We start from the raw sequence: 20035 nt of genomic DNA on the forward strand, positions 1-20035 counted from the left end.
CACACTGGCTGCCCGGGCACCACTTGGGGCTCTGTCACCAACTAGCTGTGTGACTCACAACACATCACAGTCTCTCTTCAGTCTGTTTCCTCACCTGTAAAATGGAGATAATTATAACCATAGGGTCGTTGTGAGGATTAAAGAGGTAATCTCTGTAAAGTGCTTAGCAGAGTGTACCCGACTAAGTGCTTGATAAATGTAAGCTATTTTTAGGTCAGGCCAGCACTTCCCCCTTTGAGAGCTGTCAATGGCTGCCTTGCCTATGAGATGAAGTACAAATAAAGGGAGAGGCAGCAGTGGTAGAGGGAGGCGAGCTCAGAAGACCTGCGTGTGAATTATGGCTGTACCACTCACTCACCAGCTGGGACTCTGGGCAAATCACCAACTCAGAGTCTCAGGTCCCAGCCTGTGAAACAAGGGATGATGCCATGATTGTGTTGAGGATAAAAGGATACAATCTATAGGAAAGCAGCCAGCTCACAGCAGGTACTAGTCACATTAGTAGGATTTCCAGACTTAGCAAACCATCTTTCTATACGTGTTGTACATGCCATGGCCACTGCCGCTTTCCTGTCATACTCCTACCTTCTTATCTCCAGAAGCCAGCATCCCTCTGCATTTTAAAATGCTTTAATTTTAGAGCAGTTTTAAAGTCACAGCAAAGTTGAGTGGAAAGTACAGGGTTCCCACAGCCCCTACTCGCCCGTTATTTTTTTCATGAAAAAAAAAAAAAAGGGTGCAGTTGAATGAATGGACTGACTTCTTATTTTGCCCTCAATTTTGGGGTAATTGGTAAGATCCCAGGAGCCTGTGTTATCTTGGGGTGACAGCTCACCCTCTTTGTAACTGGCATAGGGGCTGAGGTCCAGGACAATCTGTTTATTGGGGCCTTGGATGGCCTATGGGGCTGGTTTGGTTGGCAGAAGACTGGGTTTTTGCCATATCAGAACTAGTTTGAAGGTCTTCCTGAACTATTTTTCTTGCCTGACCCAGCCAAGGCCCTGTTAAGTGTGGACAGTCCCCTAGCCAGGAGACCCCAAATACACCCCCTTTTATACAACATGTAACCCATGTTTTGGTGAGGAAATTGGCCCAGGCTGAATCTTAGCCCTTTGTTGGAACGAAGGTGTAAATAATCAACTTGAAGATGCAGGTTCCTAAGCTTTGCCCATCAGAAAGTCTAATTCAATAGGTCTGGGGGTGGTATCCAGAAATCTGCACCTAAAAAAACCAACCTAGTGATTCTGGCGCAGGAAACCTTAGAATACCATGTTAGATAGAATTCCTTCAAATAAAACAACGACCTTAGATAATGTCCTGGTGTAGAAACTCTCCCATCAGATGGTGGCCTCAGGAACAAGGGCTTTGCCCTGTCATCTTCAGACCAAGATGCTGGAGTATTACATGGAATATTGCCCCAGGCTAGCAGGGTAGGATGGCTATGGTTCCAGACGGGTGGGCAGGAACCTCTTTTTTTAAAATATTTTTATTTATTTATTTATTTATTTATTTATTTATTTATTTATTTATTTATTTATTCATTTTAGGAACCTCTCTTAAACGCTTTGCAAGGTACTTAAATGAAATGGACAAGAAAGGGCCAGTACGAACAGCAAGAGAAATGTAAGAGGGGCAGATGGGAAGTTACAAAGCTGAACTTCTCAGTGCCACCAGGTGTCAAACCTGCTGAAAAGAACACAGAATTCAAGGAGTAATTATCTGTTGCTGTGTCCAGAAGGAACAGTGTAGCAACTGAAACCTGTGAAGGTATGTGGGGTGGGTGCCTAGACTTTCTAGGCACTGGTCGTACACACACCCACAGGAGGAAGATCTGTATGAGCACAAAGAGCAAGAAAATTAGGTAATTTATGGCTCACATTTTGTGAGCCGTTTTCCTCATAGATGACCGAATACATTTCATGCTATAAATGTCCAGTCCTGGCTCTTTAATTGGCCTGTTCTCTGATTGCTGGAGTCTGATTCTGAAGCTAGAAAACTGGAAACAGTATCATATTAACAAACTGTAACTTAGTCATTTCAGTAGGTTAGGTAACAAAGTCCAGTCTGTTTTATTTTTAACCCAAATATTCCAAATATACAGAAAATTACCAGTACAAAGTTAAACACATTCAGATTTATTTACACAATGCTAAAGAAATTCGAGTTTTATTTCCATTTTGTGGAATTTTATTATGGGGCCTGGCTTTAATGTGTAACTGATGTGGGTCACTGAAACTCGATTATCCCACCTCACATGCAATTTTCTGTCCCAAGGGAATAGAAAACTTGGGTTTTTAGGGCACATGCAGTAATGATCTTAATACTGCTTTACACTTTCGTAGGAAGGCAGCTGTCCCACAGCTTGGGGAAGGACCACATGCTCAGAAAGGGAATAAGAGAGAGGGTTGAACAACAGGCACATGGGGACCCTGAGCATTTCTGTGCACGAGGAAAAGGAGAATATAACCAAAACCCTCCTCCCTAGAGGTCCAAACACAGGAGGTGGGCCAAATCATCAGGGAACAGTCAGTCACCCACTTGTGGCTGAGGGCATGCGGAGGATGAGAACTACATTAAGGATCTGGGGCATAGCAATAAATCATTACCATGTACACTATACAGTTTATATATGTATATATGTACACACACATATATATAAAGGTACAGATTAGTTTGTTATTCCTTATAAACAAGTACATTTAAGAATGTACTGGTGTGAAGAAATGCATACTGCAAGTTGTTTCGAATTAATTTTCTGACTCTTGTTATTGTAATGCAAACTAACTAAGAAATCAACATGTTCCTGCTATTTCAATGATGCTTCATGAGGGGAAGGCCTGGGCTCTGCTAGGGCAGGATGGTGCTCCTAGAGCTACCTGAGCTGGACAAACCCGTGGCAGGTGGAACAGAAAGTCTGGCACCTGCTAACTCTGGCCCTCCCTGTCACTTCATCACACAGCAAATCTTAAAACTTTGGTTTTTTTCAAAGGACATTTAAGTCCATGTTCATTTTCCTGCTTTAGGGAAGATGGCAGCAAAGTTGAAAGCCGAATCCCTTCCTATTTTAGCAGTTCCAAGTATCCTGGATGAATATAGGGGCGAGGGGCTACACTGACAGTGAGCAGGATGCACTCTAGGTCATTGTGGACAGGCTCTTGAGAGCGCTGCTCAAAGGAAAGAGGGAATCTCTACCTGGATGGTTGGCCTGGAAACTAAATAATGACTAATGCCAGGCCAGCCCTGTTACCCTAGGGTGGGTGTGGATGGCCCTGGGCTCCTCTCCGTATCCTGGTATCGTGACGAAGGTCATGAGAGAACCAGCTCTGGTTTACAGACTCGAGGCAGGAGCTGGAGGTGGTCAGCACATTACCAGCCTGTCAGGGATGAAAGGTAGCTTGGGCATGGAGAGGCCCAGAGGCAAGCCTCAGAGCAAGAGAGAGGAGGTGGGAAGTCCATTCAGAGGCAGACACCGATTCCAAGTTCCAGTTACAGCTGATCTACAGACTCTCCTGAGCCCACCCCCAGAACTGCCGCAACTCTCCATAGGCTTTTATTCTTTGAAATAGAGTTGCCATTGAATTAACAGCCTACAGGAGAGACCAGCCTGGTCTGTGGTCTCACTAAAGCCCAATGCCCCCTTAGGCCCAGAGCAGAAAGAAGAGTGAGTTCCCTACCTGGATTTAAGAACTCAGACCACTTTGGACTGGTATGTTCAATCTCTCTTATAATGCTAAATTCCATTGCTGAAGCCTCCAGAAATGATCTCTTCCGCTACATCAAGCCTGGGAGTTTACACAATGATACACTATGTTTTACCTTCAAAGATAATGTTCCTAACATGAGTAGGGCAAATTAGAAATCTATTTTCTTTTAAAGCTGTAACGGATTTGGGCTGTCTTACTCTCTGGCTGAGGACATACATTTGTGAGTGAGCAGGTTGATAAAGAAAGCTAACTAGCCAATAATGAGAATGAGTCTAGCTGGCTGTCAGTCTTCAAACCAATGGAGCTAGCCAGCCTGGGGTGGAAACCAGGATGGGGAGGGAGACTCATCAGTGGAGAGTCCACTTCTGCACTCTTGAGCAGTGACCCTCAATGAGGTGAAGGGCAGTTTCTGCAAACACATAATTCCCATTACTTTTGTTTTCAGTCATGAAAGACAGGAAAATACAATTTTCTGTTCACCAAGGTGGCAAAAAGGTGCTAAATACTGCTCGGAAACAAATGCCACTGATCCCTGTCATAAAGAACAGCAAGTCATCTACATGAAGGCTGCCCTGCTCAAAGTGGTCAGTACTCAAATGCATAAAGATTTCCAGGAGTTCTGAAGACAGCCAGCCAGTACTGCTTACCACACACAGGGGAACCCTGAACAACTGACTCCATCCCAAGAACAATGTGAGGTTCAAATGACATTATGTGAGTGAAGGTGCTCTGAAAATTTGCCAAGTTCCACAGAAATCCCAGATATCATTATAAGCGAAGAGCTTATAATAGCCATTACCAATGGCTAGCTCCACTGGTAATCGTATATGGGTTAGAGAAGAATATTAAGTTTCTTATGTCTTAAAACGAGTAAGAGGATTACCATGTATTGGTGCATCTACCCACAGTGAGTACATGCTGGGAGAAAGGTAAGTGGTGTAAACAGTTCTTTTACGGGCACCAAAGTGGTTTGGGCAGGAGGGAGGGTAGGACAGAGGCTGACGCTTTCATTTGCGAGCTGGCGTATCTTTGGAATTATTTTTAATTTTAAAACCATGCAAAATGAATTAGCAAAAAGACCAGTGCACTCCAGCCCTAACCATATTAATTATCTTCGCAACAACTGCCTTAACTTTATTTTCTAACGGAAGCTCCCTGACTCATTTAATTCTACTGCAGTTTCAATGTCTCTAAAAGTCTCCATCCACTCTCTCCCCCACTTTCCACGCAGCTGTTAATCCATTCTGGGGAGGAGAGAACTTAGCCATCTGCTCACATTCTGACGAAAGTTAATTTGGCACTTAAAAAAAAAAACAAAAAAAAAACTGACTTTCTAGCCACAAAATAAACTAGTAGCAAATGGTATCTACCAAAGAATGTCCCAATCATAATCACTGGGATAAACTGTGACCCGCACAGTAGCTACAGTAAGACCAAAAACTTTCCATACTATATTCCTATATAGCAAATATTCAAGCTGTATTAAAACTAATTATTGCAGCTTTCCATTACTATATGGGCACCCCAAAATTCACCCAACTACATTCTATAATTTATTTAATTTAGAGAAGTATCAAATGGAAAACTTTTTTCAATTCAAAATAAGAAATCAATGTATCACACAAAGCATCATCTAGACTGGAAGTGTGTTTCCAACTGGTTCCTCCAAAATTTTCGTATCAACAAATTACTTGGTGAAGCCAAAAAAAGTGGTGAGAAGGAGAGCCTGGTAATGAAATTCTAATTTTTTAAGTCTATACATCTGAAAAAATCTCTAGTCCTGGTTCCATGTACAACAGCAACCTAAGAAGCAGCAGACAGGCAGCCATTGACATGATTCAGCAATGAGCCACATGACAGTTAAAAAGCGAACATGGAAGACTGTGAGGTTCCGTCTTCGGGGGGGCCACACTGTGTACCCGACAATCAACTCTAGGGAAGAGATCATTCAGCCTGGGCAGACTTCCAGCTAAGTCTGTACCCTGTCCTTGAGTAAATCCACTGGCACACACACAAAGCACAGCTTGAAAGATCTCAGAAGAAGCAAGAGTTTTAATAGGTGCTAAATCTAGTCAATTCTCTGCTGCTCCCTTCTTCCTGCCCCAAGTTAAAAATAGTGCCCTGTAAGTTTTCCTGATTTACTGTGTGGGAAGCACATGTTTAACTTAGTTGCCAAAGGGCAATTAACAAGGGTATTGCCTAATTAAACAGGGGAAAAGAAAAATCACTGTGGTCTGTGGTCTCTGAAAAACACAAAAAAAGGAAGTGGGATCTGTGTGAGGAGCTGGTGTGCAGTGTTCTTGGAGAAGGACTGTCCCCAGATGGAGAAAAGCCGGCCAGGCTGTGCCAGCCTCTGCAGCCTGTTTTCATCTCTACAGCTGCTTCGTCTCGCCAGCAGAGCCCAGGGATGGTACCAAGTACACTGTGAGAGCTGATGCTGGAGTTGGCAGATGCTCTGGGGCAGGCGCCATGCAGAACACACAGAAGTGAGGTTAGTGAAAAGGTCCCTTCGAATTCCATTTCATTTCCCTTAAAAAACAAAAACAAAAGCCCATACTTTGCAAAGAGACAGGACGAGAAATAAGAAGTTAAAGAATTTAAAATGTCCCCCTTCTTCTCAGAGCCAATTGTAAAAAAGTGCTCAGGGTTCCCCACCCCCACCCTGCATTTCTTTAATGTAGGTCCTTTTGGCTTTGATGGAAGCAGCAGAAACAGAGCTGGGTCCCTCGCAATGGGAAATTTATTTCCCGAACTTGGAGCCACAGGGGAGTGTAAGAGGTACTGTGGTTCCACCATTCACGCTGGGTCCAGCTCCTCTGAAGAGCTATTCCAAGAGGTCCTGAAAAAGACATGCACCATATTACCGACAGACCACAACACTCTTATTTCAAAAGCAATCACCTAGTTTCTGGGCTTGCCAAATCTTATGGTCATTAAGTTGCCTTGGCCCTGGCATATCTTGATCATGAACAGAAGACAAATTTTTTTTTCTTGTATTTTTTTTGGGGCGGGGGGTGGTACTACCATTCAAGAAGAAATAGCCTCACCTCATCCGAGTCGTCATGATAACCACTTTTATTAGTGTGGGAGGCTGTGTCCAAAGCATCCACACCATCCATGCCATTGGCCTCTGCATGCTGCTGCAGCACAGAGTATCGATGCACCAGGAACCTGTGAACAGAAACCTCCTTAACACTCGGGTGGCACACAGGGGTGCGTTTCTTACAGGACTGTGGACTTTCTCAGTTTTATACACTCAGGAATGCATCAGACACAGAAAGCACAGTCCATGGTTGACATATGAAAAATGCAAGACATGAGAAGATTTGGGCCTGATTTTTCAGGAACAGTACTGCAAGTACCTAGTTTTTGCCAAGAGTAGACTCAGCCATATGCCCTAGACCAGCCTTCTGGCTTGAACTCAGTACCTTGGATTGACTTCTGTGGTCCTTACCTTCCCCCACAGACATATTTCTTCACAATGAGCACTCCTGCTATGACTGTGACCAGCATCAATCCCACGATGGCCAGGATAATTGGAACAGAATTTGACTTGGAATTCTTGAGAAATTAAAACACAAACACAAAAGTTTTAGGCACGCATATCCTAGGACTGAGGTCAAAGCACTCACTCACTCCCCTCATCTCTTTGTGAATGATCTGCAGTCCTGATGTGCTTAAGGATGGCTCTTTTCCAACCCCCCAAGATGAACCATCTCAGTGTTACCAGGAGAATATTAAGCTGGCAGAGGGTCATCTTAGCTCCAGCTGCCTTGAACCTTCAAATTCAGTGCCTTAAATGTCAAAGTTACCCTGGAAGCCTTGGCAACTGCCTAGATCAAGTATGACTGCTCCACAGCACCACTGTTCACAAGTCTTGGGGCTTAAGGGTGGAGCAGGAAGGGGAGACTACTGTAACAGTAGGCCGAATGCCTAGAGAACAGGGTCATTATCTGGGAAGAAGCTGTGTCAGAAGAACCAGGCAGGCCATTATATGACACCAAGATTTATTTTTTTACTTAATTTTGATATATTGTTACAAATAAGCCTTATTATATCATTGTTTGCCTGTGACCTACCTGCTTCTGGGTGGGAAATAGGGAGTGTGTGTTTTCAATGTATCCCAGAGGAGGCGGAGCTGGATTCTGGGACAAGCTGTGTCCCTGTGGGCGGGAGTCCTGTGCAATCACACACACGAACACTCTGAGGAGAGTCACCAGGAGCCCAGGACAAGGGTGCACAGAGGGAGGAACTTGCACCCTTACCAATACATGTACCCAAACACTCCTCTCCCATCATCTCCTTAATCCCACCCCTTGTCAGTCCTTCATCCCTTAGAACAGCAGAGAGGAGGAACTGCAGGTGGTCCAGCTTGACCTCCCCTATCATGAATTGGGAAACAGGCCTGCTGTTTAGCATCTGAAGTCATGCTGCTGGTCTAGTGCTTCATTATCAAGAGGTTTCCTCTTTACACATCTCCAATTCTACAGGTAGTTCAGTGCTACAGATTTGGATGCAGCCTCATGACCTTTTTTTTTTTTTTTTTTTTTAAATCGAGACAGGATCTCACTCTGTCACCCAGGCTGGAGTGCAGTGGTATAATCACGGCTCACTGAAGCCTTGACCTCCCAGGCTCGGGCGATTCTCTCGCCTCAGCCTCCTGAGTAGCTGGGACTACAGGCATGTACCACCACATCCGGCTAATTTTTGTTTTGTTTTTTCGTAAAGATGGGAGTTTCTCCATGTTGCCCAGCTGGTCTCAAACTCCTAGCCTCAACTGATCTGCCCAACTCAGCCTCCCAAAGTGCTGGGACTATACAGCTGTGAGCCACCACACCCAACAGGTAACTTGCTTCTAAATCAAAACCCGCCCATTACCATAGCTCAGTTTTTCACTTTTGAACATACTTAACATGACTTGGTCAAAGATCCACCCCACCTATTGCCCAGTGCTCTTCTCTTTCACACATGCACAACTCCAGGTCATGGCCCTTCACAGACAACCTTTTCGTTTTTTGTTACGGAGTTTTGCTCTGTTGCCCAGGCTGGAGTGTAGTGGCACGATCTCGGCTCACTGCAACCTCCACCTCCCAGGTTCACACGATTCTCCTGCCTCAGCTACCGGAGTAACTGGGACTACAGGTGCACACCACCACCCCCAGCTAATTTTTGTAATTTTAATTTTTGTATTTTTAGTAGAGACAGGGTTTCACCATGTTTGACAGGCTGGTCTTGAACTCCTGACCTCAGTGATCTGCCTACCCTGGACTTCCAAAGTGCTGGGATTACAGGTGTGAACCACTGTACCCGGCCCATAGACAACCTTTTTGAGTTTTCCTAAATGACTCTCAGCCTCAGAAATTTCCACAACTGTATGATTTTAAGAATTTTACAACTTTACAGAATATCATCCCCCCCACCCTCAATAAAGAGAGCTTTCGAGTAGGGTGAGCTTATCACTGGGTTACGTGACCCATCCTTCATGCTAACAGCTTCCTGTGCAAAGGGAAGCCTGACAGAAGTAGTTTGACCACTTTGTATCAGTAACAAAACTCTTGATGTTTTAACTTTGATTTTTCTTGGCAGAACACAAAATCCCATTTGTACCTGAAAACTAGACCTATTTTAACATACCTGTTTTTCTGGACTCAAAAAGTTGCTTGTGCATTTCTTTTTCAAGTCTTTTACTTCTCGAACTGGATTTACCCCACCCTGGCATTTGTCCCCTGGAATTTTCCGGTACCTACCAGGCAGAGAAGATTATTTGGTAACAGAAGATAAGGATGTATTCCTGGGTCCCTGCCTATTTCTTGGAAACAAGATTTAAAAAGCTTCCCATCCTTACATCATCTTTCAGGTCTGGGGGGATGTCCATAGGGATGTTTTGGGGGATATTTTGTGTAGTTTCAGAACTTAAGCAAACTAAGCATTTCAGTCCCCTGCTGTCAGAAACATGCCTGTTCTTTCTACCTAAGAGACTGTGCCAAAGAAATGTGACCTGAAAAAAGGTCATTAACAAGTGGTGCAAAATGGGAGAGGGGAAGTTATCAGGGGAGGGAGGCAATGAGGCCCCTCTAGAGCAGCACTGTGCAATATGGTGGCTACTTAAATTAAAATTGATTAAAATGAAAATTTCAGTTCCTCGGTTACACTAGTGTCCACAGCTACGTGTGGCTAGTGACTATCACATTGGGCACAGCAAATTACAGAACACTTCCATCACCAAAGAAAGTCCTATCAGATCGAGCTCTGCCTGGCCATGCCTAAACTGTGCCAGGCGAGTGATGGACGTTCACGGTGGATGGGACACTTCTATCGTTCTGCCTGGGGGTCCATCACCTCTCCTCCCTTCCTGGGGGTGGTGGGCGGGAGGCAGGGGTGCAGGATCTGGCCGAGCTTGTTCTCCTGGTCTCTGCCTCGTGGTGTTGGTGGGGTTGAGTCCTCTGACACCAAGAACCCATGGCTCACCTCCTGTAGTTGACCCTCGAGGGAGGCCTTCACATCCTGCCCCTCCCCAACCCCTCCAAAAATAGTGTTCTAAAGTAGGGCTTGGATCTCAGTGTGGAGGGAAGCAGCTTTCACTCTGAACAAGAACACCTCATCCATCATGACAAGGCAGAAAAGGCCACCTCACCCATTTGTTGTTAGGTGTTCTTCTCTTCCGTACAGACAAAACTCCAGGTCATGGCCCTTCAGTTCTGGCTGCTCCACACACTTGGAGTCATTTTCTGGACGGTAGTAGCCAAAATCACTGCAAGAGTCAGCAAATAAAGTACCTTTCAAAGCAGCTGGAAGACAGTAAGTGACTAGCAATGAAGGGTTACGTGGGGCAGTGGATGGTTAACATTCCAGTTCTTGGGTTGTTAGAAAGTAGCTCAGGAAGGCCTGTGACACCTCTGAAGGAGGTCGATTTAGGAAAACAGACATGGAGAAGGCTTTTTTTTTTTTTTTTTGAGATGGAGTCTTGCTCTCTTGCCTAGGCTGGAGTGTAGTGGTGTGTTCTTGGCTCACTGCAACCTCTGCCTCCCAGGTTCAAGTGACTCTCCTGCCTTAGCCTTCTGAGTAGCTGGGATTAAGGTGTGTGCCACCATGCCTGGCTAATTTTTTTATTTTTAGTAGAGATAGGGTTTCACCATGTTGGTCAGGCTGGTCTCGAACTCCTGACCTTGTGATACGCCTGCCTTGGCCTCCCAAAGAGCTGGGATTACAGGCGTGAGCCACCGTGCCCGGCCAGAGAGGGCTTTATTGAGGAAAAGAAGCTTATGGGTCAGGCCCAGTGGCGTAGGACTAGCAAGGGCCCCGAGGCTGTGCACTGCAGGCAGCTCAGGCGCAGGCAGGGGACTAATGCAGTCTGCAGAGGGGTGGGACTCACAAAGAAACCTCAGCAACAGCAGCAGCTCTCAACTCAGGGATACTTGGCAATTCTTTTCTTTTCTTCCCCCCCCCTTTTTTTTTTTTTTTTTTGAGACGGAGTCTCGCTCTGTCGCCCAGGCTGGAGTGCAGTGGCCGGCTCTCAGCTCACTGCAAGCTCCGCCTCCCGGGTTCACGCCATTCTCCTGCCTCAGCCTCCCGAGTAGCTGGGACTACAGGCGCCCGCCAGGTCGCCCGGCTAGCTTTTTGTATTTTTAGTAGAGACGGGGTTTCACCATGTTAGCCAGGATGGTCTTGATCTCCTGACCTCGTGATCTGCCCGTCTCGGCCTCCCAAAGTGCTGGGATTACAGGCTTGAGCCACCGCGCCCGGCCGCTTTTTTTTTTTTGAGACAGGGTCTCGCTCTGTTGCCCAGGCTGGAGTACAGCAGCATGAACACGGTAGCTTCAACCACCTGGGTTCAAGTGATCTTTCCGCTTCAGCCTCCCAAGGAGCTGGAACCACATGCATACACCACCATGCTCGTCTAATTTTTTTGTAAAGATGAGGTCTTGATGCATTGCTCAGGCTTGTTTTGAACTACTGGGCTCAAGTGATCGGTCCACCTGGGCCTCCCAAAGTGCTGGCATTACAGGTGTGAACCACTGTGCCTGGCTAATTTTTGTATTTTCTGTAGAGTCAGGGTTTTGCCATATTGCCCAGCCTGATCTCAAACTCCTGAGCTCAAGAGATCCACCTGCCTCAGCCTCCCAAAGTATTGCGATTACAGGCATGAGTCACTACGGCCAGCCAGTAATTCTTTTCTTTACCTCCAAATGTCATTATTATGTTGCCCTTGCGGTACATGGCAAATATTTCTGTCTTCCCCACTTCTGTTCCTCTTAGCTTCTTAGATAGTCTTTGCCTTCCATGTGAACATCTTTTTCTGTCCTCCATTCCACCTTGTCTCTCCAGAGTGCCACCCACTGCTCTCCTTTTCCTGTTTTCCCCAGAGAAACAATGTCTGCTGACAATCTCCAGGGCTGACTCCATGAGCATCCCTGGTTCCCCTCCTCTGACCTGCCCTGGGGCCTTGCTTCCCTGAGTATGAGGGGAACAATCAATCTCTCCCACTCAGCTGGCAGCGTCTCCTTAGCCTGCATGTCTTGACCTTAGAAATTACTTCCTTAACCCACCTCTCCCTTACTACCCACATTTCTCGAAAGAGTATTTCTTTACTTGTCCTATTTTACTCATTTATTTTTTCTTCCATGCATTTTGGCTTCGACCCCTTCTGCAACTTTGAAAATAAGTGTCTGGGCCAGGTAGGGTGGCTCATGCCTATAATCCTAGCACTTGGGAGGCCGAGGCAGGCAGATTACCTGAAGTCAGGAGTTCAAGACCAGCCTGGCCAACATCGTGAAACCCCGTCTCTACTTAGAAATACAAAAAATTAGCCAGGTGCAGTGGTGTGCGCCTGTAATCTCAGCTACTCGGGAGGCTGAGGCAGGAGAATCGCTTGAACCTGGGAGGAGGAGGTTGCGGTGAGCCGAGATCACGTCACTGCACTCCAGCCTGGGCAACAGCACGAGACTCCATCTCAAAAAAAAAAAAAGAAAAAAAAAAAAAAAAGAAAATGAGTGTTTGCAGTGTCCCCAAAGCTCAATAATCATCAAATTCAGTGGAGCCCTCTCTGGTCTCATTCCCCCAGACCACCCATTCTGCAGCATCGAACACACTGTTGTGCCCCTGCCCACCTTGGCATTGGCAAAGCTGCACTCATCTGTTTCTCTGCCCTCTGCTGCCCCTGCCACTGCCTGCTCTTCTTTCTTCCTAACCCATAAATGTAGTCTTCTGCCGGGGGCGGGGGGAGGTATAATGCATTCTCTTACCTTTTCTCTACCTGCTCTCCCTTAGTGATCACAACTATTTTTGGTTGCAACTAAAACTTCCAGGTTTTACCTCTCTTGAGTTCTAATCCTGTATTTCGAATACATGCTGGATATTACCACCTAAATATGCTGACAAAACCTCAAAGAAATAAGACGTTCAAAATACATCATGTTTTCTCCTTTGTGACAGACTCTCCTTATCATTTCCATATTTGTCCATGACATTACCTTCCTCCCCACTATCTCAGTAGAAAATTTAGCCTGAGGATCCTCCTTCTGGACCCTACTTACTTCTTTATCATGACTACTATGACTTCCTCAATGGCCTATCTTCCAGAACACCCTTCCTTGATCATGCTGTCGGTGTCTCTGCTTGTAGCAGTCCACTGGCATTGATGACCTGCTTCTTCCCAGATGCTCATGGTCAAATCTTAACGTTTGTCAATGCTCAGCTCTCATACCACCTCCTCAACAAGGCCTTCTTTGACCCACTTCCTTTAAGCTCTACATGAAATATTCTCTTCCTTTTCTAAATCCCCATGGCACTTGCTACCTTCTGTTTTGCAACAAATTTTCCATTATCGCTTTTCATTGCCTGCACACAGCTGGTATTCAATGAGTATTTGGGGAATATATAGATGCTGCTTGTATTTCAATGGTTTTCTGGTAAGTATTTAGGAGAGAGGGTATGGAGAACAAAATATGCTGAAGATATCACCCTTCAAATAACAGGAGGAAATTCGGGTAAGAGTTTTAGGTATTCAATCAGAAATTTCTGGATTTTTGTGAGTACCCTTCTCACTCATAAAGGACCCACTTCCCAAACATGTGGGCTCTGGAGTTGGGATGCCAGTTTCACATCCCAGCTCTGCCACTTCCCACGGGCACGACAGTCATGTCCTCTCTGTTGTGAGGTTAAATGTAAATTGCTTAGGACAGTGCCTAGTATAGAGTTAGTGCTCAATAAATGTTAGCTGCTATCATGATTACTATATTATCGAATAGAATATGCTTCCAAGGAATTTGGGGCTTAATGGTGGAAGCAAACCTGTAAATAGTAGTTAAAACACAGTAAGTGCTGTAATAGGGGAACTCTGGGGGTCTAGATGAGGGAAAGCCCATCTAGGGGTGATACCTGAGCTAAGTATGAAAGGCTAAGTGGGAAGTCGCCAGACTTGGGGGTGAAGCAAGGACTGTGGAAAGACTTTTCAGGCAGAGGAAGCATCATGTGCAGTGGCATGGAGGTCTGAAGAACCACGGCATTGTTGGAGAAGAGCAGAAGCACAGGTGAAGAGCCTGGCATATGTGGAGTCGAGGATAGGAGAGAACCCTTTAGAATGTTACAGGTTCATCAATGACCTCCAACCCTACAGGAACACCAAAGGTGATCCTTACGGAAACAGAGAAGGGAGGACCCTGGATCATGCCACACACAGGTGTGAGCCATGCAGGAGGAACCACACTGGGTCAGACCTGCATTTTGGTCAGAGCTATATTCTACTGTCACCTGCGATTTGAGAGAACATGACATGCAGGGCCATGGCTGCTATCTGCCTCCCTTCTTTGTCCAAATCCTTTAGGATCTACTTTTATCTTGTGTCAGTATCTTTTACAGGTAACAAGTTTCATAAGATCATCATCTGTGATGTGAAGCAGTTCCTCTTATCTGCCCCAAAATTACCTCATTTAAGTTATCCAGGGACTCATGCTCTTATATAATCAACTAACCTGATGCCAGCCAAGTAACTAATCCTTAAGTCTGGACTTAAGGATTAGTCCTGAACTCTAGGGAGTCCACTTTGATGGCCTCTAAACCTTAATGGGACCATGACTACACTGATGTCACCTCTAGTCTCAGGACCAACCACCATCTCTCTGCCTTGATTCTTACAGAGGATTCAAAACCTAGTGTCCGCCTGCTGAGCTCATGCTGTCAGGGGGGTTTTCTTTCTCTTTGTTTTCGTTTGAGACGTGGTCTTGTCATATTGCCCAAGCTGGTCTCAAACTCCTGAGTTTAAGCAATCCACCCTCCTTAGCCTCCCAAAGTGCTGGGATTACAGGCATGAGCCACCGTGCCTGGCCTCAGGCTATTTTCTAAAGTCCAATTTCCTCTTTGCTCCTCTACCACTTCTTTTGGTGTTTTTGTCTTTATTTCCTACAGATTTTTGTTTATTCTTTTTCTTTTGAGACGGAGTCTTACTCTGTCCCCTAGGCTGGAGTGCAGTGGCGTGATCTCGGCTCACTGCAAGCTCCGCCTCCCGGGTTCACGCCATTCTCCTGCCTCAGACTCCCAAGCAGCTGGGACTACAGGAGCCCCCACCACGCCCAGCTAGTTTTTTTGTATTTTTTAGTAGAGACGGGGTTTCACCATGTTAGCCAGGATGGTCTCGATCTCTTGACCTCGCGATCCGCCCTCCGCAGCCTCCCACAGTGCTGGGATTACAGTCGTGAGCCACCGCGCCCGGCCTCTCTTCTTTCTTATATCACTTCTCTCCTTCCCACCACTGTCAACTCAGGATTTCTGGAGTGCGTTGCTGGTTCTGCCCATTAACTGTCTAATATGATTATATTAGCTAATTATTAACAATTTTGGTTTCCTTTCTCTGTGCCTCAGTTTCCTTGATAAGAAGCAGCAGTTCTCCACTCTTGGAGAAAAGGGTTTCAATTTTTTTGGGGACAAGAGTCTCGCTCTGTCGCCCCGGCTGGAGTGCAATGGCGCGATCTCGGCTCACTGCAACCTCCGTCTCCCAAGTTCAAGTGATTCTTGTGTCTCAGCCACCTGAGCAGCTGGGATTACAGGCATGTGCCACCACACCCAGCTAATTTTTTTTTTTTTTTTTTTTTGTAGAGACAGAGTTTCACCATGTTGGCCAGGCTGGTCTCGAACTCCTGGCCTGAAGTGATCCACCTGCCTCGACCTCCCAAAGTGCTGGGATTACACGGTGCCCGGCTGGATTTCAGTATTTGTTAGCCTATAAGAAAACTGTCTTTCACCTTCTCCAACAGGGAAGGGGAGATAGAGAAATCTGAGGAATGCTGATACCAGAGAAAGTCCTCCAGGGAACAGAGGCAGATGGAGGGCTGCTTGGTCACAACATAGTCTCGACCATTCTGACACACGGATGACTTGCGTAGCCGCAGAAACTGTTCTTTATAGCCCAAAATGCAGCCATCTTCATAATCTTCAGGGTCTGTGGAGTGTGCCAGCCATATGGTATAGTCCTTCTCTTCACCTAAATAAGAGACAGACTGTTCAGGAAAGTGCACAGCACAGAACCCACCCACGGGAGGCAGCTGCCAGGCTATAGGAAGAACCAGGAGAGGAAAGTGGGAATGTCTGACTCAACCTATTCCTTCATTTTGGAATTGCAAACAGAAAGCTACAGTAGTCTAGAGCCTACTAGCAATTGCATTTCCTCATGCCAAAAGAGTATTCTTTCCATCTCAACATCCATCTGAGGATTAGGAAAAACCCTACTTGTTTTGAAGTGGGAGCTGGATAGAAAATCTCTCAAGTTCTTTCCAAACTAAGAGGCTGCTGTCTGTGTGTCTTGCACACCTACGCCCTCAGTCAAGGAGCTGTCAGAGGTAAGCAACCAGATATTTTCCACTCAGGGCCAGGGAGCTCTTTGTTTAGGACAAGATACTAATTAGCCAAGCGCACAGGTTCAATTTCACCATGTGTTCATTGGCTTAAGGCAGAAGGGAAAACATCCTCTTCCTAGACTTCTAGCTCCAGTTGACCGGCTCTCAAATGCAGATTGCTGATAAACCTAGTTTCTGGCTTAGTATGTCGTATCATCTACTGGAAAAACGACTCAAAGGCTGTGACCTAAAGACAGTGGATTAGGTTTTATCCTTCGGGAAATGAAGACCAGCATAGAGCCTGCTAAAGAGCAGGTGCTTAACAAATCTTTTAATGACATTAAACTTTAGGGGTAACTGGAAAACTGCCTGCTGAGGGGAGAACTCCCAAGCCAGCTTCTGTACAGACTACTGAATGGATTTAAATGACAGCGACCCTCAGGCATTAAATCTATTTGAAAGTCTTATGGAAAAGTAAGGTCCAAACCAAGGATCTGCTCCCTCAGGAGTCACTAAATCAACACGCTGAGGAAATGAGCTCATGACAGTCTCAAAGGACCAAATTCAATTAAAGTGTGTGGAAACGTTAAGTCTTTTATTGTATTATGCCAACACTTAACTACAGGTCATCCTTTTTCCAGTGTTTTTCTTTATCCTCCTTTTTTTTTTTGAGATGGAGTCTTGCTCTTGTCACCCAGGCTGGAGGGCAATGGCACGATCTTGGCTCACTGCAACCTCTTCCTCCCAGGTTCAAACGATTCTCCTGCCCCAGCCTCCCAACTAGCTGGGATTACAGGCACCCGCCACCTCACCTGGCTAATTTTTGTATTTTTAGTAGAGACAGGGTTTCGCCCTGTTGGCCAGGCTGGTCTTGAACTCCTGACCTCGTGATCTGCCCATCTTGGCCTCCCAAAGTGCTAGGATTACAGGCATAAGCCACCGCGCCCGGCCATTCCCCTTATTTCTTTTTTTTTTTTTTTTTTTTTTTGAGACGGAGTCTCGCTGTGTCGCCCAGGCTGGAGTGCAGTGGCGCGATCTCGGCTCACTGCAAGCTCCGCCTCCCGGGTTCCCGCCATTCTCCCGCCTCAGCCTCCGAGTAGCTGGGACTACAGGCGCCCGCCACCGCGCCCGGCTAGTTTTTTGTATTTTTAGTAGAGACGGGGTTTCACCGTGTTAGCCAGGAGGGTCTCGATCTCCTGACCTCGTGATCCGCCCGTCTCGGCCTCCCAAAGTGCTGGGATTACAGGCTTGAGCCACCGCGCCCGGCCCATTCCCCTTATTTCTTAGTATAATGCCAACACCTTTGTTTGGCACTGAGATCAGGGTTTGCTTGTGACACTTCGGGAACACTGTGTAATGAACATTATGAGTCTTTTCTGAAGCTATTTTCTGGGCCTTTAATATTGGTTAATGTTGAAATGATAATATTTTGGATATATTGTTTATTTTATTAATATCACCTTTCTTTTTACTTTTAAAATGTAACTGACAGAATAATTTAAATGACATATGTGGCCCTCATATTTCTCCTGGACAGTGCTAGCACCAAGGAGGAGGCTGTTTTTCTGATGCCATTCCATTACTTAATCACCCACACAGAACATCTGTCAATCCTCTTTCATGTGCATATGCATCTGCTGATTCCAGCTAACAGAAATCAAACCATATTGATTATTTAGGAAAATGGGCTTACAAGGTGCTGGTAGAAAAGGTCAAAGGAGACACTCACAGTTCCTTTCAAGGATATCTTTAAAATCGATGGTGTAGGAGACCCACTGGCTGGTCAGGAAAGATTCTGTGAAGCCCCAAATGCTGATATTCATGGACCTCGCTCCAGGTTCTGAAGCTAGGCCAGTGAAATAGATGGGGTCCCTGGTGAATGTGTAGGTTTGCCAGCACTGACCTTCGTCTGTGGAGAACCTGAAACCACGATTAGAGAAAGATCATGACAGAGGATCCATGTGTATTGGGAATTCAGAAAACCACTCTGGCTTTTTGACCCCAAACCAGACAAACCCCCTTACATTTAGGTGATGGCTTATTGGCTGATAACTATTTTAATCCTTTTTTTTTTTTTTTTCCTGAGATGGAGTGTCACTCTGTCACCAGGCTGGAGTGCAGTGGCACGATCTCGGCTCACTGCAACCTCTGCCTCGTGGGTTCAAGCAATTCTCATGCCTCAGCCTCCCGAGTAGCTGGGATTACAGGCACGTGCCACCACACCCAGCTAATTTTTGTATTTTTAGTAGACATGGAGTTTCACATGTTGCGCAGGCTGGTCTCGAACTCCTGACCTCAGGTAATCTTCCCGCCTTGGCCTCCCAAGATCATCGGCGAGAGCCACCGCACCCAGTCAACTATTTTTTTTTTTTTTTTTTTTTTGAGGCGGAGTCTTGCTCTGTCGCCCGGACTGGAGTGCAGTGGCCAGATCTCAGCTCACTGCAAGCTCCGTCTCCCGGGTTTACGCCATTCTCCTGCCTCAGCCTCCCGAGTAGCTGGGACTACAGGCGCCCGCCACCTCGCCCGGCTAGTTTTTGTATTTTTAGTAGAGACGGGGTTTCACCGTGTTAGCCAGGATGGTCTCGATCTCCTGACCTCGTGATCCGCCCGTCTCGGCCTCCCAAAGTGCTGGGATTACAGGCTTGAGCCACCACGCCCGGCCCCAGTCAACTATTTTTACTTTTAATGTCTATGGTTAACAGGATAAGCAAAAGAGATTTGTTCAGAGAGAGTATGAAAGTAAATACCTTCACAGAAATTATTTCAAAGGAAAGACAGGAGAGTGACCCAGGTAAGAAATGGCTTTTAAATTAATAAATTTAGGCTGGCTGTGGTGGCTCACGCCTGTAATCCCAGCATTTTGGGAGGCTGAGGCAGGTGAATCACCTGAGGTCAGGAGTTCAAGAATAGCCTGACCAACATGACAAAACCTCGTCTCTACCAAAAAAAAAAAAAAAAAAACCCACAAAATTTAGCTGGGTGTGGTGGTACATGCCTGTAATCTCAGCTGCTCAGGTGACTGAGACACAAGAATCACTTGAACCTGGGCGGCGGGAGGTTGCAGTGAGCCAAGATTGCACCACTGCACTCCAGCCTGGGTGACAACAGCAAAACTCCATCTCAATGAATAAATAAATAAATAACAATCAAATTATTTTATAAGAACTTATACTTCTTTCTTTCTTTGAGACAGGATCTCACTGTCACCCAGGCTGGAGTGCAGTGGTACGATCTCGGCTCACGGTGGCCTCAACCTCCTCAGGTGATCCTCCCACCTTGGCCTCCCACGTAGCTGGAACCAAAGGCATGCACCACCACGTCCAGCTAATTTTTTTTTTTTTTTTTATGGAGACAGCATTTTGTCACATTGCCTAGGCTGGTCTTGAAATCCTGGCTCAAGCAATCCACCCACCTTGGCCTCTCAAAGTGCTGGGATTACAGGTGTGTGCCACCACACCCGGCTCAGAACTTGTACTTAAGAAGTCATTTTCAATCTAGAGTACT

General features: G+C 46.0%; 1 protein-coding gene across 5 annotated transcripts in view; it reads right to left on the reverse strand.

Annotated features, from left to right (window-relative positions):
- Nucleotides 1–2041: 2041 nt before the first annotated feature.
- The window catches only part of SORT1 (sortilin 1), a 93925-nt gene continuing 75931 nt past the window's right edge, over nt 2042–20035 (reverse strand). For all 5 annotated transcript variants that reach the window (XM_030935160.1, XM_030935159.1, XM_030935158.1 and 2 more), the window contains 7 exons: nt 18261–18451; nt 15990–16179; nt 10339–10455; nt 9339–9447; nt 7159–7265; nt 6752–6875; nt 2042–6543 (listed from right to left, as the gene is read on the reverse strand). In XM_030935160.1, the coding sequence (XP_030791020.1) occupies nt 6529–6543; nt 6752–6875; nt 7159–7265; nt 9339–9447; nt 10339–10455; nt 15990–16179; nt 18261–18451 (853 nt within the window). In that variant the 3' untranslated portion in view covers nt 2042–6528. The remainder of the gene's footprint in view (nt 6544–6751; nt 6876–7158; nt 7266–9338; nt 9448–10338; nt 10456–15989; nt 16180–18260; nt 18452–20035) is intronic.

Source organism: Rhinopithecus roxellana, chromosome 8 (assembly GCF_007565055.1).
Source record: "Rhinopithecus roxellana isolate Shanxi Qingling chromosome 8, ASM756505v1, whole genome shotgun sequence".
In the NCBI taxonomy this organism is placed as follows: Eukaryota; Metazoa; Chordata; class Mammalia; order Primates; family Cercopithecidae; genus Rhinopithecus; species Rhinopithecus roxellana.